Raw genomic sequence first — 20,882 nt, forward strand, 5'->3', positions numbered from 1 at the left:
TCACGTCAGTTTATGAGTTTACTTTTGTTGGATCTTTTTGTAGCTAAAACATTTCATTTACAAAAATTTTTAACATCTTCTAAATCCGTTTAACAATTTTGTTATTTCAATATTTTCACCTCTAAATTATCCTCCCTTTTCTTCTTAATTCTTTTTCAAACGCTAAATAAGTTATATATATCTCTTATACTATAAAAGTCATTATAGACAAATGAACATGAATGAACAGTATCTTTGTTTGAAACTGTCTTCTTCTACTCCTGTCCATATGTGTTCGGTCGTATTATGATTTTGCCCTCTGTTTTATTTGTTTTCCCTTTTTGTTTCTCGGTTTGTAACTTTTTGGTTGCTTTTTGTCCCATTTTATCCCCGTGTTTCTAGCACATTTTCCATTTTCTCTCCATGGTGTGACTCCTGGTTTCTTTTTCTTTTTTAGTTTGATTTGGGATCACCGAGCCTCAGTTACATTTACTCTGTTGTGGTTTGACTAGTTGGTTTGTTCGGTTCCTTAAGGACTAGATTGGTTTCTTTTTGCAAGATTTTTTTGTATAGTGATTTTGTGTATTTTTTGTCAGCGTGAGAAGATGTTTGACCGGTTGATGGGAGCGTTGGAGGCCAGAGTTCTCGGTTGTTGTTCTTGGCTATCGGACTTTGGAGGTGAGGCGTAGAAGAAGAATTTCAGAACACACACACACACACACAAATCCTCTCCCTCCCGAGTTCTCTCTCTCAACTCATACCTCCTCTATTTTCTCTCTCCCCGCCTCATGTCCCATTATCGTTGTCTGCAACAGCGGGGTAGGCCGGACAACCGCCCTCCTTTAAGCAACGACAAAACTGTTAGGATTCTGATGGAGAGTTCTATGGAAGAAGAAGAAGAAAATGTGGGAGCTTTATTTGAGAATGAGAGTATCGAAGGGCTAGGGCAAATGAGAAGCAGAAAAGAATTGGGCATTTCATATGGGTGATGAAACGATGCGTAGAGGGAAGGATGGTGCGATGTCGTTTTCATGCCTGGAGTCATTTGCAGCTTTTACTTTAATAACGTACGGTGTAGTTTGAATTGTTACTCTAAAACGCTGTGTTTTATCAGCTGGATGTGTAAGGGTCTTTATGTCTTTTAATTGTAATTCAGTTAGGGTCACGCAAATAAGATGGGAAAAGGAATCTGCAATTCCTTATGTGAAATCTGAACCATTTTGGTATTTTCCTTTGAGAGGTTTTGGATTCCTAAAAATTTCAAGTTATCAGCAATGTAAGCACTGTAGTTTCCATTTTCATCATCTTCCTGTGTTTACATACTATTTATGTAATCTGCCATTGTTTTACAGTTTATTGCAATAAGTCCATAACAAGTGGTATCATTGAGCCTACGATCCTTACCATTTCTCTCGTATACACAACCTAGAAATACAAAACCCACAAATACTATTTTATTTATTCCACAATCTGCCATAAACCAAAAACAGATCCTATTTTACCAACCAGAAATTCAACCATCTAGCCAAGCCATGGCCGAAAATACTAGATCCAAGTAGGATAACAAGGAGACCAAGCAACGCAGGGTGGAAGACCAGGAGAAAGCCATCCAACATTTGACTGATAGATTGGACCAAATGTCTGAGATGCTACGTACGATATGGGAACAACAGCAGCAAGTTTGACCTGAAAACAGACAGGAAAGGGAGCATGAGGGAAATGATAATCGAAGAGCAATCACAAGGGGAATCAAGTTAGATTTTCCTCAGTTTGATGGGAGTGACCCAGCAGGTTAGGTGTTCAAGGCAAACCACTATTTCAAATTTCATCAAACACATCCATTACAAAAATTACTAATGGCAGCATATCACATGCATGGTGAGGCACTTATCTGGTACAAAAGTGCTTGGGACAGTGGGTAATTCACCAGCTGGGAGACCTTAACTCGCATTCTTCAAATCAGGTTTGGTCCCACCATGTATGATGACCCAATGGAAGCTTTGACAAAGCTCAAACAAACCTCTACAGTATCAGCCTACCAGACTCAATTTGAAGCATTATCTAATAGAATCAATGGCCTATCAGATGCACACAAATTAAACTGTTTCATCAGCAGGTTGAAGGATGATGTCCGGCTGCTTTTAAAAATGTTCAACCCCACCAATTTAATTGGGGCGTTTGGGTTGGCAAAAATACAAGAGGAGTATCTTATTAGTGCTCGGAAGGGGATGAAACCAGGAGGGGACAAGAGTATATTTCCTACGATTAATAAAACATCACATGGGGATCAATCCACTGAAGGCAGTAGTAAGTGGACTAAACCCTTCCAGCCTACACAAAGGATCTTTTCCACGGAATGGGATGAGAAACGAAAGAAGGGACTGTGCTACCACTCTGATGAGAAATGACATTCCAACTATGTGTGTAAGAAAACCAAGATTTTTCTGTTGCAAGGGTGTGAGACCCTAGAGGAAGGTCAGCCCGAAAGTGGTGATAAAGGGGGACATTTGGAAGAGGATAGTGTGCTGGCTACTAAGGCTGAAGGAAACCCTGAAATCTCACTTAATGCTATTGCGGGTACTCCTAGCCCAAGTATGATGAGGGTAAAGGGAACGGTAAGTGGAGAACCAGTAGTAATCCTAGTGGACTTAGGAAGCTCTCACAGTTTCTTAGACCCGGTGATTGCAAGGAGAGCAAATTTGGATATCAACCAGTCTACCAAGTTAGCTGTAAGGGTGGCCAATAGAGCTATTATTCAAAGTGATGGCCACTGTGATTCGATACCCTTAAAAATGCAAGGTACTCAGTTTTGTCCATCTCTTTACATTTTGGAATTGGGAGGTTGTGACATTTTGTTGGGGGTAAATTGGTTGGTAACTCTTGGTCCCATTGTATGGTATTTTTTAAAATTATCTATGCAATTCGAAAATGGCGGTCATAAGGTGGAGCTTAGTGGATTGGAACCCACACCAATCTCTCTTGAAGGTAGTAGTAAGGCAATGTTGGCCTCGATGACTAAGGGAAGAGGGTTTTTGCTACAAATCCAAATGGAGTCAAAAGTGAATAGTGTAGTGGTGCAGAATACTGAAGTTAGTGAGCTGTTGCCTGTTGACACAGTTCCAGGGGGTATTTGAGGAGCTTAACGGGCTTCCTCCGGTAAGGGACCATGACCATAAAATTGTTTTGAAAGAGGGTACCCCACCTATCTCAAATAGACCCTATCGATACCCATATTACCAGAAAATCGAGATAGAGAAGATAGTGGTAGAGTTGCTGAAAACAGGGGTTATTAGACCCAGTTCCAGCCCTTTTTCCTCACATGTACTGCTTGTATGGAAGGCTGATGGGAGTTGGCGCATGTGTGTCGATTACCGCGCACTAAATCAGCACACAATTAAAGATAAATTTCTCATCCCGGTGATAGATGAGCTACTGGATGAGTTGGGTGGGACGATGGTGTTTTCAAAATTGGATCTCAAATCGAGATATCATCAAATTCGGGTGGTACTCGAGGACATTGAGAAAACTACTTTTAGAACTCACGAAGGGCACTACGAGTTCTTGGTAATGCCCTTTGGGCTTACTAATGCCCCGTCCACTTTTCGAGGGCTTATGAACCAAGTATTCAAGCAGTTCTTAAGGAGGTTCGTACTTGTGTGTTTTCGATGATATTTTGGTGTATAGTAGGAGCTGGAAAGAACACTTACAACATTTAAAACAAGTGTTGGAAGTGCTACAACAACATCAACTGTATGCGAAGATGTCTAAGTGTAGATTTGGGGTAGAGAAGGTGGATTATTTGGGTCACATCATATCTTTTGAAGGGGTCAGGGCAGATCCAAACAAGATTAAATCTATGCTGGATTGGCAATCGCCAAAGAATACTAAGGCCTTGATGGGATTCTTGGGTCTAACGGGATACTATAGGAAGTTCATTAAGGGGTATGAGGTGCTTGTAGCTCCATTGACCAGTTTGTTTAAAAAGAATAATTTTGGGTGGACTTCAGATGCGGAACAGGCCTTTAATAGGTTGAAAGAGGTGGTGACTCAACCTCTGGTGTTGAAACTTCCTGATTTTACTCAACCTTTTATCATTGAGTGCGATGCTAGTGGTACAGGAATAGGGGCTGTCCTAATGCAGTCGGGACAACCTATTGCCTTTTTAAGCAAGATGTTGAAGGGTAGAGCTCTCCTCCTTTCCACCTATGAGAGAGAACTGTTGGCTTTAGTAACGGCTGTCCAAAAATGGAGGCCCTACTTGTTGGGGCAGTCATTTATAGTCAAAACAGATTAGCAAGCGCTAAAATTTTTACTGGAACAAAGAGTGGGCACAGAAGCACAACAGAAATGGCTTACTAAATTGATGGGGTATGAATTTAAAATTGAGTACAAGAAAGGCCAAGAGAATAGAGTGGCTGATACTCTTTCACTAAAGGAAGGGGGAATTATGTCGTCAAAGCAGTATTTACTCAGATTACACTTTCAAAACCTGATTGGGTAGAGGAACTGAAACTGAGTTACCAATTATATCAAGAGTTCAAAGAGATTTTTACAAAGGCAGTAGCACAACAAGGAATCAGGAATCTCTATCATACAAGGACTTCTTTTAAAAAAAGGAAGACTGATGTTGGTACCGAGAACACCTTTCATCAGGAAGGTGCTCCATTACATTCACAATGACCCAATGGTAGGCCACACCGGGTACCTTAAGACTTATCAGCGAGTTAAGAGAGATTTCTACTGGACTGGTATGGAAAAAGACAAAAAGATGGGTGAAAGGGTACGAGGTGTGCCAAACAGTTAAACATGAGACTATTCTTCCTGCAGGGTTGCTCCAGCCACTACCCATCCCAGAGCAAGCTTGGACAGACATCTCTATGGACTTCATAGAGGGCCTGCCCATTTCAAAAGGGGCCTCAGTGATTCTGGTGGTAGTTGATAGACTCACTAAGTATGATCATTTTATGACCCTGTCACACCCCTATACAACTCAAGATGTAGCTCAGATCTTTATGGATACAGTTTTCAAATTCCATGGACTTCCTAAAACAATTGTGTCTGACCATGACTCTCTTTTCTTAAGCTCTTTTTGGAGAAGTTTGTTTGAACTGCAGGGAACTACATTAAACTTCAGTTCTGCCTATTACCCTCAAAGTGATGGCTAAACAAAAGCTTTAAACAAAAACCTAGAGGGTTATCTAAGGTGTTATGTGGGATAGAAACCAAAAATTTGGGCGCAGTGGCTACCCTTAGCCGAGTGGTGCTACAATTCAAGCTACCATAGTTCAACAAAAATGTCACCTTTTGAAGCTTTATATGGATATCCACCCCCGAGACTCATCTCTTACATAACCTGGACATCAAACAACGATGCAGTAGATAGGAACTTACGCAACATATCACAAATGTTGGAGCTTTTAAGGCAAAGCCTTAAGTCAGCTCAAAACAGAATGAAAACATTTGCAGATAAGAAAAGAACCGAGAAAGAGTTCAAGGAAGGTGACTGGGTCTACCTATGCCTTCAACCTTACCGACAGAAGACAGTGGCCGTGCGTCACAACTTGAAGTTATCCCCAAGGTTTTACGAACCTTTCCAAGTGATCCAGAGGTTGGGATCCGTGGCATACTGACTGGAGTTGCCTCCCACAAGCAAGATACATCCTGTATTCCACGTGTCCTGTTTAAAGAAGAAAATCGATGAGCAAGTTCAAATCTTGCCTTCTCTTCCACTTACAAACAGAAATGGGGAGATTTTACCTGAGCCGGAGAAGATATTAGAGCACCGTATGAAACAACAAGGCGATCGCGCAGTGACAGAGGTACTGGTGAAATGGACGGGAGTGGCCATGGAGGACAGCACGTGGGAGAAAATATGGGACCTCAAAGCCTTGTACCCACACCTTGTGGGCAAGATCTTGTAAGTGTGGGGGATTGTTAGGATTCTGATGGGAAGTTCTATGGAAGAAGAAGAAGAAAATGTAGGAGCTTTATTTGAGAATGAGAGTATCGAAGGGCTAGGGCAAATGAGAAGCAGAAAAGAATTGGGCATTTCATATGGGTGATGAAACGGTGCGTAGAGGGAAGGATGGTGCGATGTAGTTTTCATGCCTGGAGTCATTTACAGCTTTTACTTTAATAACGTATGGTATAGTTTGAATTGTTACTCTAAAACGCTGTGTTTTATCAGCTGGATGTGTAAGGGTCTTTATGTCTTTTAATTGTAATTCAGTTAAGGTCACGCAGATAAGATGGGAAAAGGAATATGCAATTCCTTATGTGAAATCTGAACAATTTTGGTATTTTCCTTTGGGCGATTTTGGATTCCTCAAAACTCCAAGTTATCAGCAATGGAAGCACTGTAGTTTCCATTTTCATCATCCTCTTGTGTTTACGTACTATTTTCGTAATCTGCCATTATTTTACAGTTTACTGCAGTGAGAGCATTAGCATTGAATCGGTCATCCTATTCTTCAAATTTTGACTAATATGTAATTTTTTCATTTTTAGCTAATCATTCAAAACTTGAAGTCTACATTGGATTAGTCATCACACTCTCTATAATAATAAAATATTATTATTTTTTATTATTTATATTTTTTAATTAATTTTTATTTTATTTTCATAATTTTCAATAACCACCAATAAATCATATTTATTTTTATTTTCACAATCTAACAATTTATAATATAATAATCTCATATACATAGATGGTAAAATCTCATATGAATAAAAATCTCATATCTATAATATAATAATCTCAAAAAATACTTTTAAACTTGCTATAATTCTTTTTATATTTGAAAAGAAAAATGAATTTATTGTAGCTTATAGTTTGAATGAAAATAATTTAACTAATTCAATATAAAGTAAATATGGATGATATTTGTTAAATTTAAAGATGAAAATATATTTGGCTAACAAAAATTTTAGATATAAACTTCACATTATGTATATTTATTTAAAAATATATCATTTTATTTTTTTATTTATATAATAAAAATAATTCTAGATATGTTTGTACGTAAAATAAGATTAAAATATAAAATAACATATTTTTAAATATATAGAACATGAGGCTTATGGATAGTAAGAGCCTTTGGCTAATCCAATACTATTGCTCTGAGTCCATAACAAAACTCTCTCTCAATCTCTCCTACGTTTCCCTCTCGCAGCCGTCGCCATTGAGCTGCCAACCAGAGTCTGCAGCAGATCCAGCCTATGGTTCCGCCTCGGACCACCATAGACAGTGCCGGTGTCACCCACACAGCAAACTCCACCGTGAGATCCAGCCCCCAATGCCCTTCTCTCTCCTTCTCTGTTTCTCCGTTTCTCCCATCTCTCGGCCTCCACCCACCAAGGACAGTCCAAACCTCACTTCCAGCCACCAACTGACAGCCATGGGGCTGCCTTGCACCACCTAGGGTTTCTCAATCGATTTTTAATCGGGAGTAAGAGTGAGAGAATCTGTAGCAATGGCGAGGTACACGAATCGTACCAGAAGTTACAGCCCTCGCCGGTGGAGCAGAACCCCGCCACTCGGCCGCAAGCAATACGAAGATGACCATCGCGATCACTATCGCGAAGGCAGGTCCTATAGAGACCGTCCCTCCCCTGTTCCCTCTAGTTTGCTGGTCCGCAATCTCCCCATTGACGTATGGTCTCTTCCTTGCTTCTTCAAGTCTTTTTCTCAAGAGAAAATCTTGTATTATTATCCCTGTTTGTGTTGTCTGATTATCATAATATTATTTATCTTCAAATCTCCACTCTAATTATTTTCTAATCTGTTAATATAATCAGTGAATGATCTCCTATTAAAGAATGAAATTTTTGAGATTTTGGACTACGATGTGCATGATAGAAGATCTTAGGATTCCATCTGAGTGATATGGTCCGGTGAAAGATGTTTATCTGCCAAAGAACTACTATACCGGGTATGTTTTTCATCTGCAATATTTTTGTGATGGCTGTTGGTTTCTTATTGTGCGTATTGCACTGATTGCTTTGATGTTTTTTTCTCTGTAAGATCAAGAGTCACAATTTGAATGATTTGCTTTCTTTGGTCCTTTGAGAACTGAATCGTCGCCCCTTTTTTATTGTACAGTGTGGTGGTGTGTTGTGTTGACAGGCCGACTGATGGGAGGAGGTGAGGTGTGCCCTTGTCCCCAAACGAGACTGTCTGCATCTGCATTTCTCTCACGTTTTCACAAAATGCAAGACATAATTAGCCAAACCCCCTCAAAACCCAACCCATCTTCTCTTCACTACAGTCTACCGCTGTTGTCCCCATTGCTGCTACTGCGGCTCCCGCCAATGATGCCGCTGTCATCGTTGTTGATGTTGACATTGTTACTGCCTCTTATGAAGCACTAGATTTTCTCCACCGATTTTTCCTATCGATTTTCCCTTCATCTCGAAGATCCCTACAGATGAGTTTTTGCTTAATCTCCCCAAATGTTGCCCACCAATGGTTTTTGCAAGTATGTGCTTCATCTCTATCGCGTTTCTGTCTCTCTTTTTTGTTGTTGTTGTTGTTGTTATTGCTTCTTCTCTCACAGCTCCTAGGTTTAGAGCTTGGTAAACTTTCCTTATTTTTCGTCAAAAGAAAACTCGCTCCTTTGGATACAATTTCTTGTGTATTTGTGCTCTATTTTGTTATCGTGTGTGGCATTGTGAGAGGAGGTCAATATGTGATTTTCGTTCAGTGGGTGTGTGCAGGGATCATCAAAACCAGGTACAATTGGGAAAATCTCTATTGATTTTGCATACTATGCTTAGGCGACCAAGCTCTCGTCTGCCTCTCTTCCCCTTAAGAATTCAAACTTGAATCCGGTTTTGCATGTTAGTACTCTCCTATCCTCCCTCATGTAATTATTTGTTGCCCATATCAATATCAGGATATCCTTCATAGATCTCTCTGCTTGCTTCTGTGATTAAGGATTGCTTGCGTATTAAGGTGAACTCTTGCTTCTGGTTTTTGACAGGTTTTGATTCAGAGGCTGTAGGCGGATGCCAATCAAAGGTATAAATAACCATAGTTTATTCTCTTGAGGATGGTGCCCTTTCCTTTTTATAACTTATAATTGGGAGTCTGGTCTTGTTGAATGACTTTTGTAGGGTAGTAGAACATGTGAAGAGTCGAGCATAAAATTTAGGGATCAGAGCTTGATGATATCATTGTAAACCATCCTACTGAAGTAAGGTTTCATCACATCCAGCCAAACAAATTTGGCTTTCCTACACATCACCTTTACATTTTGTCATCTAATTTTTTTTATCCCCTAGAAAAAGGGGAATGGGAAAGGGAGAGGGAGGTTGTGGGGAGTAATGGTGCAAAAACTTGCTTCATGCTTGTACAGTTTAGCTCAAGTATGCGAACTGTTGCAGCAACCAGGTATGAGAATGGCATTTTTTCTTGTTATTTTAGAATTTCTATTTATTTATTAAAATGATTAGTAGATTCAATGTCATCATGTTTCTTTTCTTCCTGCTGTTTTCCAGGATGGGCCAACCAATAAAACTACTCACAATTCTGAATTGAATGGTAACCAATACGAGGTCTATAGCAATTTGTAATGGTTTCTTTTCTTTTTCTTTTTCTTTTTCTTTTCTTTTTGAATAATTGAATTGCATTGAATTGTATAAAATTTTACCAGTTTTGTATAATCTGTTCTTGTAAGAAGGTTAGGATGAGTTTATCAATGCCAAAAGCATCTTCTATATCTTTTCCTTTTATATGGATAATCATTTTTTTTTTCCACTCTCAGCATGTTATTTCTTACTCTTTGAGGCTTCTCCCTTTGTCTGGTGGTACCAAAGTATATTTTACTAAGAAGTTTTTAATCAATATATGTTACTCAGAAGTTGGAACCATGAACCTTGTGTATCACTTATTGATAATTATATATGCATTTGGGCATATGCAGGTCCCCGGTTTTCTTTTGTGACTTGATTGGACATGGGTACAGATAATAAGTATATATGACAATGCTTTGCCTGTCCACGAACCCAAACTGAAGGTAATTATTGTTTGTTATTACAAAGCACCATACATTGTATTTTTTTTGTTAAATTTTGATTTTGAAGTTAAATTTTGACTTTGTGTTTATAGCTTTTGCTCACTCTGTTTTTCTTGCCCCAACACACAACAACAATAACCATATTGACGCCCTAAATTCATTTCCTGCAGAACCATTTACCATATCCCCAAAATATTGCAGAACGCTTCAGAAAAGGAGTGAATCATCCACTTTGGTGAAGAAGTAGATCAATTTCGACAACAACGTCATAACAGATTTAATGTCCTGTCCATTACCCCCGTCAATAAAACACCAACATAAACTCTGAATATCGATTCCCACCAAACTGTGCAGCCATGAAACATTGGCATGACATCTACTGTTGGCTAAAAAAATTGTAATATAAATTGTCATGCTTTGCTTATTCACTAAGCTTGCATGAATTTACGATCTGTTTTAACTTTGTACTGTTTCACTTGGTACTTTATGAACATATTCAAATTATATACTTTGTATGTTTACTTTGCCATCCTATGTACTTTGTCCAGTTTATGCATCCACATATTTCTCACCTCCTTTAGTGAATTTGAATGAATGCCTACCAATATCAAAATGTATGTTTCTGTCCATTACATAGTCAATCAGTCGGTTTATGTCTAGAAAGGTTTATTTCCGGAAAGAACTTTCCTATTCTTCCAACTGGGCCCTTAATAGTGTCATAATCCCTATCACTCTCTTTTTCTTTATTCCTATCACTGCATTTCCTAATTTATTTCATATAAAATTATAAAATAGTTAAAAAATAATTGTTTTTCATTTTCATTATCCATCCATTTAAGAAAGCCATTTGACCCGCGCGTGCATACTACTATTTAAAGAGTTTATAGCGTTCATTTATATATATATATAGACAAATTACATTTACAAATCAATGAGACGACGGCACGTAACATAATTTGATTTATAAAAAAATATAAAATTCAATTCCGGTATTAATTAGTTAAATTGTTGCACAAGATATCACCCACCGTCCTTATCTATCAACTAATTAAGGTAACATTCTCGTCCCAAAATGGGGCCTAATCTATAACTGGAAATAGTCCTTAATTAAGTTAGTTATCTGTCGGGTTGGTTAGGCAACTGCAGCATATAAATAACATGTCGCCCCCCGCCAACTACATCTCACGAGTCCCACATTTAATTGTAATCACAAAGGTCAATAAGCGAAGGAGGGAAGAGGAGGGTGGTCTTGGCATTGCACGCTTGAGAAAATGTCCACTGCAGGGAAGCCTATTCGATGCAGAGGTACGTACCTCTTGGGGATACATTGAGAACAACTTTTATTGAAGAAATATGCTTTTTAGAAAAATCATAAAGATAAGGTAATGGTCGTTTCTAAAGATAATTATGGACTGATGATGATATTTAAAAGGATATTTGATAGACTTTTGATGGTGTTTCTTTGCTCATTTTGTTCCAGTACTGAGTTCTGAAAAAGGAACACAAGATGCTAAAGTTAAGCCTTTTCATTTTAAGCGTGCGAAACTGATTTGTTATGTGTATATGTTGTAGCTGCGGTTGGTCGGGCACCAGGGGAGCCTCTGGTGATGGAGGAGATTATGGTGGCGCCGCCAATGCCTCGGGAGGTTCGGATTCGAGTCATATGCACCTCCCTATGTCATACTGATCTCTCTATCTGGAAACTAAAGGTAGTCAGTCAGTAACTATTATTTGAAAGCATAGTCTTAATCTTTTCATAAATTCTTGACTACTTCATTAACATACATTTATGCCTGCATTTTCTTTTTCTAATGTTTGAAGGATCCTCCTGGAATGTTTCCAAGAATTTTTGGTCACGAAGCCATCGGGTAGGTGATACATTATAGTCAAATAAAATTACCTGCTGTCCTTGTTTTTCTTTGGTATCGCCAGTATATTGATCAATGTGTCATATGTTAAGTGGTTTACCGATGAAACAACTTAAACTGTGTCAAATCAGCTGATCTGGTTAAGGATAATAAAATTAAAGATGAAGAAGACTAGCATTGCTCATTCTATTTGTTCTTTGTCCTGTGTCGTTATCATACAGTCGTTTACTGTGAACTTTCTAAATCTGATTTTAATGATTTTTGTGATAGTTAGATACCATGTTGTTGTTATTTAGGCCTTGAATTACCCATGAGTTAATCCAATTTCTGTGCTCCGTAGGGTGGTGGAAAGTGTGGGGGAGGATGTAGATGAAGTAACTGAAGGAGACACTGTCATCCCCATATTTGTCTCAGAATGTGGAGAATGTGAAGATTGCAGGTCAAAGAAGAGCAACCTGTGTTCAAAACTCCCTTTCAGAGTATCTCCTTGGATGCCAAGATATGACAGCAGCAGATTCACTGACCTTAATGGAGAAGTTATATACCACTTCATGAACGTGTCGAGTTTTAGCGAGTACACAGTGGTGGATGTTGCCAATGTAGCAAAAATCGATCCCTTGGTCCCCCCAAACAGGGCATGTCTTCTCAGCTGTGCAGTTGGAACAGGTAATTTGTGATGTATTTTGTGTTGTACTTGATTAAAGGCTTGCATTCTATGCTAAGAAAACATTGATGTATTTTTATCTCATTGAATGCAACTTGAATTCTTAGGGGTTGGCGCTGCTTGGAAAATAGCAAATGTGAAGGAAGGATCAACTGTTGCTATATTTGGGCTTGGCTCTGTTGGATTAGCTGTATGAACTCGAACTAACTTATTATAAAGAGATTTATCTTCTTCCTTATAACTTGCATTCATCATTGGAATTGTAGAGAGAAGCTCACGGCTGCCCTTTTGTTTTCTAGGTTGCGGAGGGAGCTAGACTATGCGGAGCTACTAGAATTATTGGTGTAGATGTTAATCCAGACAAAAAAGAAATTGGTAAGTCTGTTATATCTGGGGATTCCTGTTTTTTGGGATTTATGGAACACTGAATTCGTCTTAATGAAATAACAGGCTTTCCTTTATATAAGGGAGCATATTCTTCAAGTCACTTTCGTTGTCACAATGTACAGGAAAGAAGTTTGGAGTCACAGACTTTGTCAACCCTGGAAATTGTGGAGATAAACCTGCGAGCCAGGTCTTCCTCTTAACCCACACAATAAGGAATTGGAAACTTTGCGTTTTTGTTTTATACTCTTACATGTTCTTAATCTTGAGATGAACTCTTATCGTCTTGAAATGTGTATATGCTTTTGGTGCCTTGAGCTTGTGCCCCAAGAACTCGACAAGTGCATTTGTTATGTTCTCGCGAATTTACTTTTTGGGCTTGGAAGCAGCCTGGGGTTGATATGTTAGTTTATGATGATTAAGAACATATTTTAGTTTCCCTTTTGGTTTTTGAGTTAGGGATGGGGGGAGGGTGTGGAATGTTATCCCATGGTGAGGGTGGAAACAATTAAGAATGGAGTATTGTGTCATTAATGATGAGTGTATATGCTTTTGTTTCTAAAGTGTTGTGGTTACTTTCTTTGTCACCGTGCAGCTGATCAATGAGATGACTGGTGGGGGAGCAGACTATTGTTTTGAATGCATTGGAGTAGCACCCTTGGTGAAAGAAGCATATGCTTGCTGCCGAAATGTCTCTCTCTCTCTCTCTCTCTCACACACACACACACTTGTCCTACATGACATGTTTTATGGCATAGTAATAGATCAGATCTGCAACCAGAATCAAGCCTCTCATGTCTATATGAAAAGAGGCGGGTCTGATTATGCCGGTCACATTAATTTTTGTTTTATGATTGAAAATCAATATTCAAGGTTATGACAATTTTTATTCTGTGTTCAGGGTTGGGGGAAGACTGTTGTGATAGGAGTGGCCAGGCCGGGGTCAGAATTGGGCGTTAACTTTCAAGATGTCCTTGATGGAGGGGGGAAGAGCATCATGGGATGCGTCTATGGAGGAATCAAAGCTAAGTCTGATATTCCCATCCTCCTCAAGCGTTACTTGGACAAGGTGATCTTAACAGTTGCTCTGATCTACATATATGTCTTTAGGCCTAAGCATGCCTTTATTTTTTGCTGATGGTAATTAGCATGCAAAACCAAATGCTGCATTTCATTTTCTGGTGGCTATTTTGATTCAAGTACTTGCTGATGGTTTTCTTTGTAGTTTCTAAATCTTCTATTTTTGTCAATGGCAACCAGGAACTGCAATTGGATGAGTTCGTCACGCACGAGATACAGTTCGATGAAATCAACAAAGCTTTTGATTTACTTATTGAAGGACAGTGTCTTCGGTGTGTGATTTGGATGAACAATTGAGAGACCTCCAACTATATATATATAGTTTTGGTGCCCAAATCAGGTTTTGGTGCACCATATGTAGATGATGTCTGTCCCCTAAGTAATCTTAAGCAAATAATGGACAGTTCTTATTGTTTTCTGTAAAATGCAAAATTACATAGGGAATATATATATATAATCTCTATGATACTGTAAATGCAGTAGATGCCCCAGTGAAGTATGTGTTGGGAGAGGCCTTTGTTTTCTTTGCCGAACCAAAATGCCTTAGCCTGTACACCCCAGAACTTACCACCTCTGGTATTTCCCACTCAATGGTCGCCAAGCCATAAAAGCTGCTATTATCTACGCTCCATTTAAAGTACAAACAAAAATCATCATCATCAAAAACTGGGATCCAACGCTCCACCTGAAGCATCTCCACCACTGCAAATGTACCTTCTGTCAATAGGTCATATCTTGGGTTTGCACTCCAAAATGTGGCACTTGGTTTGTCTCCCTTTCTGAATGTGCCACTTTTTGGTATAATGATGTCTTGTTTCATGTCGCCGAAGTTTTTTCCGGGAGGAGGTGAGTCACCCACAGGTTCGAGTAAGAATTTGAGTTGAACAGAGGAAAGGTCCGGCGGCGTGGGGCCGTTGGAAATTAACTTCTCTCCTTTTGCCATGGCTTTAGCTAATTTATTGAACTCTTGGATGTAGGCTGATAGCGTGTGTGGACCGTAGAGCGTTGAGGCAGCCTGAACATACCAAAATATCATTATCCTTTGTATCATCCCAAGCACAATTAAATCATACGAAAATCTTGTTGCTCGTATTCTTCCGAGGTTGCAAGACCAATCATTATACGTACATACCTCGTATCGTTGTTGCTCGTATTCTTCAAAAGTTGCAACATATTGCGAGTAGGTATTTGTGAGACCCGCTATTACAACTTCGGTTTTGTCATCAAACTCTCCATTCCCGTTACTTATCAGCGTCTCCTTAACTGCCTCCCTCAGTCGCCGCCCCGCCATTGTTGTGAACTCTGCAATTCTCAATAGCTTAGGCGACATTGTCATGATCAATGTTTTGTTGGGACTTTATCATCCCAGATTCCCAAGTCATGCAAGAGCTCAGTTGTTCTTATATCTGACAGTAACATGATTTCCTCTCTAGGCTTCGTTTTCACGACTTTTAAATTTCACTATCCAACTTGTTTTGGGGTATTTATCACGTAAACAGTCGAAGCAAAGAATCAGATTGTGTCATTTACGTGGTTGCAGGAAAATTTGTGAGAAAAAACAAACCTCCTGGTACAGAAAGTATGATCAGCTTTCCCAGCCTTAGCATCTGAATTGGAAGAATCGCAGGCTGCATTTGTATCCACAAAACGTAACAAATCCATGAATAACAATTATATATAAACTAATTACAAATCAGTCCTACCGCCCATGCATATGGATCAAACATTTCGCCTGCGTCAAGCAAAACAGTCTTCGGTTTTTGGCACTCCACTTGATATGGGCTCGGTTCTTTCAGTGCATTTCTCAACTTTTTCCACATTTCGCTGATCTGGAAACATGGGGGAGAGACACCAAATAGAAAGCTAACGAATATGACAGTGATAATTTGAATAACAGGAATGATTTGTACTGCACAGACATGCATGGATTGAACACGAACACGAGCCAAAAAAAAAGGTTACTGTCTCATGAACAGAGACCTTTTTTTGGCCTGTGTCGGTGTTCAATCCTTGTAAAAGACAAATATATAGCATTTTGCAATTTTCAGGAGACAAGAGTCTCATGCTGACCTCTGTATCACCTTGTTGAAAACCGAAGACACCGGGACCATCTGTGGTTCCAGCAGCAAAACCTGGACCAACGGCTGCAGGGCATGTTTTGACAACCTTGCTTCCATCTAATTCAACATCAATGTTTGTAAAATTCAAATAAACATGGCGATAGTCAATCTTCCCTGTCAATTCCTCTGTGGCAGTCGCAAATAGATCAACAGCCTTTTGGAACTGCCTCTCTCCTATAATCTTTGTGCTCTGTATTTCATCTGGGTATCTGTTTTTTCACATAATTACCAGAGTCCATCCTTTAATGTGAGCTCGTTTTAGTAAAAGACATGAACCCACTTGGGTTAAAGTTTCAATACCCAGGTCCACGGCCAACGCAGAGGAGGTCATTGCCATGGCAGGAGGAGCGATTGAAGTCGCAAGGCTTTCCGCTATCAGTGCAAAATGCTCCTAGCACATTGGGGGTCACGTCTCCCACATTTGATTGGCAGAATGCTCCTACGAACAATGACCCGTCGTTCTTCCTCACTTTAAAAGCTTGGCTGGTTGTTTTACCGCAAGGTTGTCCTCCTGTTGCTTTGATTGTTTGCGCTTTCTCCACCAGTGTTTCAATCTCTATCTCACATGGAAAATCAACAGTTCCATAGTAAAGATTATTTCAAATTATGGACCGTTTGTTGAAATTTGAAATAAGATGGAAAATCATGAAGATATATCATTGTTACTTACTATAGTAAATGAAGAACGCAAGAGATGGTAGTGTAGTGAAGAACCTTTTATTCTCTCGTTTTCTCTCTCGCTTTTGAAAACGAATCGCCACCTCTAAGAGTTTGATCCGTTTGCTGGGGGAGGGGGGGTTGAAGGCTTGAAGCTTTGGCTTCATCCACCTCCCTCCCTCACCAACCTTAGTCTCTATTTAGGTTTTTCTTTCCCTAGTTTTTATGTTAGTTTTTCATCGGTTGCATCGAAACTGGTCGATCTGCTGCTTTCCAGCAAGCAAAGTCCGACAAGCGCCCTGTCATTAACCTCCCCAGGCGCCAATCTTCATGATGGAAGAAGAAATTTGCCCATTCGAGTGGCGCGTAAACCTCACGCGCGGTCTATGCCGTGCGTGAGTTTCACGCGCCACCACGCCTGCGAAAGCTTCCTGCCGCCACGTGCGGCACCGTCGGGATCAGCGGCGTCGGATCTTCCTGTTCTGTCATTTCAACCCTCTCCAGGTGTGGCACGTGTACTGCACGCGCCGCTACAGCCAATGGTGGCCCCTTGCCGGCTATTCGTCTCAATTTTTTGTTGCTACACTATGTTTCCACTTTTCCTAACCGAAGATCGAGTGAAAGTGAATGTGATAGTTCCTTCCAGCCAGTCTAGACCAACACGTTGCAGTACACCCTCTTCGTATTGTGGCTTCTAGCTACAGTTTAATAGTCTGTTCATCAGACTATATAAAAACCGTCACCTAGTGGTCTCCCATTGTGAGAATTGGGTGTGAGTCAATTTTTTGACTTTGATTACCTCTTTTGTATTTTTACTTTTGTGTTGTAATGTGTATTGGCTTTGGGAAGACTGTAAGAGACTCCCACCCCACCGAACTTGTGTCTTGTATTCGTTAGTTTATTTATAAATGCTTACTTGCCGAGAAAAAATAAAATAAAATAAAAGAACGCAAGAGATTAGCCTGGCATGATCCTACTGAGTTATGTTCATGTCACATTTAAAAGGGCTTACGTACATCTTCCATCTTCACATGCACAGGCAAATGCTATAGTTGATTTATATCCATAACAGAGATTTTAAATTATATTTTAACACTCTCCTAATGATTGATTTTAATATGTAAAATATTTAATTATTTGAATTGCACTTGTGAAAAAATACTTTATTGAAAGCTTGTCGATCCACACTCAGAATTAGGTGGGACTATATTACAGACATCTAGTCTCGATAAAGAAAAAATTAAGAATTTGGAATTACTGTAGAGAGGACATTTAGACCCCTGGACTGAGAGCCTGTCTAAGGCCAAGCCCATATCCGAGGCAGAGTCCGTCCGCAAGCCTAGAAAGACTTGTGGATGGCTTGAGACTAAGAGTCCTATAAGTAAATGACTCACAACAATAATTATGGGTGAGATAACCCCGAAGAATAGGGGATGAGGCCTAAGGCAAAGTATGAATATCTTGCATGAAATAACTCCTATAAAATAGGAGATATCCACTCCGTTTAGTTAATGGATCACGAATGACTGACAATTAGAGTTATTTGATACCACACTATATCTTTCAATAAATAACTAGATGGAGGTAACATTCTGAATGATGATCTCTACTTTTATATGCTTAATTTTATATTATTATTGACTTAAGCATCAGAGTTTACGCAAGACGGCTAGCGCCATCCCTCATTACTGTAGATGTCATCCGAGTGGTTAGTGGTGTGAAACACATCCTTAACAGACTGCTTGGCCAAAAAACTTAATGGCAAATTTAACTTTTAAATTATATTCTAATCGTGAGAACCTAGCTAGTTAGGACTTGGAAATCATGAATGAACTAATTACCGGCGGGGCTGGAGATTGGTGTGGAGGAAGATTTATTGAAAGAGAACCAGTCCTCGAAGAACCTGGCAGCCGCACCCTTGTTGTCCCCACTGATGAGCTTGTTGTCTCTGCTCATGGAGGTTCCGTGCGTTGCGTACCAGCTGAATGCTCCAATGCTCTTCCCGCTTCCTCTATCAAGCAACTTCAAAAGCGTCATTTGGGTATCCACGTTGTTTGGATACCGGTCTCTCTCCTCTGCCGGGTTAAACAAATAAGCACTTGGGCTCCTGTTTATTCCCGCATTTTCCACTTCTCCTGCAAAATAAGTATGGCATATATATATATATATATTGTATAAGATGAATGCTTCTCATAAATATATAAATATATATATATATATTTATATATATATATATATATATATATATTCCCACTTCATAGGGAAAACTGTCGACCTTTGTTGATGAAAACCGAACCGGGCTTGAGATTATTGTGTGCCTGAACAATGCTCTGCTCGATTGCTCCAACAATGGCATCAAACGATTGTTGCACGAAACCTGCAGAAGTGATAGAATAAAGCAAATACTGCAAGTAGCCTCCTGGCCCAGCATGAGTATGGATGCCACTAATTGCCACATTTTCCTGTGTGTACAAATTTCCGAACCTTCAAATTGCCCAAACAAAAAAAGAATCATCATTAAGTTAACAAGTCAGAAACGGATTGTATATGTTTTGATCAGGTACTACTGGGTTTTGCTGGCCTTTAGTGTACATACCTTGATTTTAGCCTCTCCAGCACTTTTGTAGTGACAAGCTGCGAAGCCATGCCCGCATCAAGATTTACAAAAGCAAACCTTGGACCTTGGGGACTCTCTGCAACTATAAAAGTCCTAGTTCTTAGCCTAAAATGGACGCCGGCAGTGTTCTGGAAAATGTTAGCATAGCCCATCATGTTCACGCCGGCGGCAGGACCAGTCATGTCAAAGCTCCCCACGCCTGTCAGGTATTCCCCGTTGGTGGCGCTTCCAAGCACACCGCAGATTATGCCGAGAAAAGCTACAAAGAACATAGGATCTGGGTGTCGATGCATCTTGCTAATCATCTTTGGGTTTGAGTAAAAAACATCGGTTAGTAGCAAAGATATATAAAGCCGTCGTTTTGAGCTTCTTGTTTTTTGATAGTACTGTTTGTTTCTTAGGAGTTAGTGATGGATTCTTTGCGAGTTTGGACCTAAAACAAAGAGACTACTCATGAGTTCTAAGATAGTTTTGTCGATTTGCCGAGGTTTGAGCTGGCAAAAGAGCATCACTTCTTGGCTTTCTCCGTATGTGAGAAGGACTAGGTATGTTCTTGTCCATTATGATGGAGACTATGTAGCTTCAACCGCCAAATAGGGCCCGCAAACAACCAGGGGCATGCAACTTGCACCTCTCAAGACTCATGCACGCCATTACTTTGCGCTCAATCAACAATGGCAAGCCAAATAAGGATTTGATGATCCAATTTGATAAGAATTTGTTGTGATTTTTGAGTGAATTCCCAATAAGAATTTGTCCCTTTTGATCGGGTTTTTACTCTTGAACCGGTCTGACCTGATTTTTAATTCACTACAAGAAAATTAGACTTTTGTGGCCATTTAATTACGGCGAAAATATTATTTGTGATCAAAACAGACTCATTTTGACTGTAAATAGTCATTTTACTGGAATTAAATAGCCATAAATAAACAGTTTTCTTGTAATGATTATAGTTTACCCACTATAGCCAAAATAAGGGTTTCGCCACACACACATATACATATATTGTATTTTGTAAAGCTGCTCATTGTATTGTTGCATTATATATTTAAATTCTCTACAGCTTAGTAGACATAGGCACATTGTCGAATAAAAAAAAATCTTTTTTTTGTGTATGATTAATCTTATTTTTCGTTTTACCTTCTCTCTTATTGTTCCTAATTAACACGCATTCCCTAGCGCAATGATCAGCATCCAAATTGACGTCTTTAGTATAACGCACAACCTTTCTCCTTGCATGTGTGTGGTAAAGTTTGATAGCAGAGAGGATTCGCCCTTGCAAAATATTTAATTAAACAATACAACTTGCTTTAAAAAAAAAAAAAAAGGCATGCAATTGCAGGCAAGGTTCTTCCATACATGACCTCGCTGCTTTACAAGGCCATCTTCTGTTTAATGTGTAGCAAAATGATAAGCCCAATTACTGTGATTTTTATATACCGGATGCATGTTCTATAATAAGCGGATGTCGCTCTGTGCATGCATGCAAAGCTGAAA

The 20,882-nt window shown here is 39.4% G+C and overlaps 2 protein-coding genes and 1 long non-coding RNA gene across 10 annotated transcripts; 2 read left to right on the plus strand and 1 right to left on the minus strand.

Annotated features, from left to right (window-relative positions):
* Positions 1–7,085: 7,085 nt before the first annotated feature.
* On the plus strand, positions 7,086–10,564 carry LOC109004281. 8 transcript variants are annotated; one of them, XR_004802183.1, is made up of 10 exons: positions 7,086–7,631; positions 7,777–7,910; positions 8,081–8,456; positions 8,682–8,817; positions 8,961–8,998; positions 9,094–9,173; positions 9,268–9,370; positions 9,478–9,520; positions 9,903–9,995; positions 10,166–10,563. It is a non-coding gene; the product is annotated as an uncharacterized LOC109004281 (long non-coding RNA). The 8 variants fall into 8 exon arrangements; XR_001998249.2 differs by having other exon boundaries at positions 9,262–9,370; positions 10,166–10,562; XR_001998251.2 differs by having other exon boundaries at positions 9,094–9,370; positions 9,478–9,548; positions 10,166–10,564.
* A 610-nt stretch (positions 10,565–11,174) lies between these two features.
* Positions 11,175–15,118, plus strand: LOC109004282 (alcohol dehydrogenase-like 7). Its single transcript, XM_018982792.2, has 10 exons — positions 11,175–11,300; positions 11,568–11,704; positions 11,817–11,863; positions 12,204–12,529; positions 12,635–12,717; positions 12,827–12,902; positions 13,037–13,101; positions 13,507–13,602; positions 13,813–13,980; positions 14,172–15,118. The coding sequence occupies exons 1-10, from the start codon at positions 11,267–11,269 to the stop codon at positions 14,286–14,288; spliced, it is 1,149 nt and encodes a 382-aa protein (XP_018838337.2). The 5' UTR covers positions 11,175–11,266; the 3' UTR covers positions 14,289–15,118.
* On the minus strand, positions 14,447–19,678 carry LOC109004273 (neutral ceramidase 2-like). Its single transcript, XM_018982778.2, has 9 exons — positions 19,365–19,678; positions 19,044–19,252; positions 18,610–18,903; positions 16,412–16,667; positions 16,062–16,320; positions 15,695–15,820; positions 15,556–15,619; positions 15,124–15,293; positions 14,447–15,006 (listed from the first exon to the last, which is right to left on the minus strand). The coding sequence occupies exons 1-9, from the start codon at positions 19,676–19,678 to the stop codon at positions 14,452–14,454; spliced, it is 2,247 nt and encodes a 748-aa protein (XP_018838323.1). The 3' UTR covers positions 14,447–14,451.
* Between the last annotated feature and the right edge of the window lie 1,204 nt (positions 19,679–20,882).

The sequence above is a fragment of the Juglans regia genome, chromosome 8 (assembly GCF_001411555.2).
Source record: "Juglans regia cultivar Chandler chromosome 8, Walnut 2.0, whole genome shotgun sequence".
In the NCBI taxonomy this organism is placed as follows: Eukaryota; Viridiplantae; Streptophyta; class Magnoliopsida; order Fagales; family Juglandaceae; genus Juglans; species Juglans regia.

Coding starts and splice junctions, on each gene's coding strand:
- LOC109004282 (XM_018982792.2), top strand. CDS start 11,267: ATGTCCACTGCAGGGAAGCCTATTCGATGCAGAG. Junction 12,718..12,826: donor TTGGCTCTGTTGGATTAGCT/GTATGAACTCGA, acceptor TTTGTTTTCTAG/GTTGCGGAGGGAGCTAGACT. Junction 12,903..13,036: donor TCCAGACAAAAAAGAAATTG/GTAAGTCTGTTA, acceptor CACAATGTACAG/GAAAGAAGTTTGGAGTCACA.
- LOC109004273 (XM_018982778.2), bottom strand. CDS start 19,678: ATGCATCGACACCCAGATCCTATGTTCTTTGTAGCTTTTCTCGGCATA. Junction 18,904..19,043: donor TTCGGTTTTCATCAACAAAG/GTCGACAGTTTT, acceptor CTTATTTTGCAG/GAGAAGTGGAAAATGCGGGA. Junction 15,620..15,694: donor TTGATCCATATGCATGGGCG/GTAGGACTGATT, acceptor ATACAAATGCAG/CCTGCGATTCTTCCAATTCA.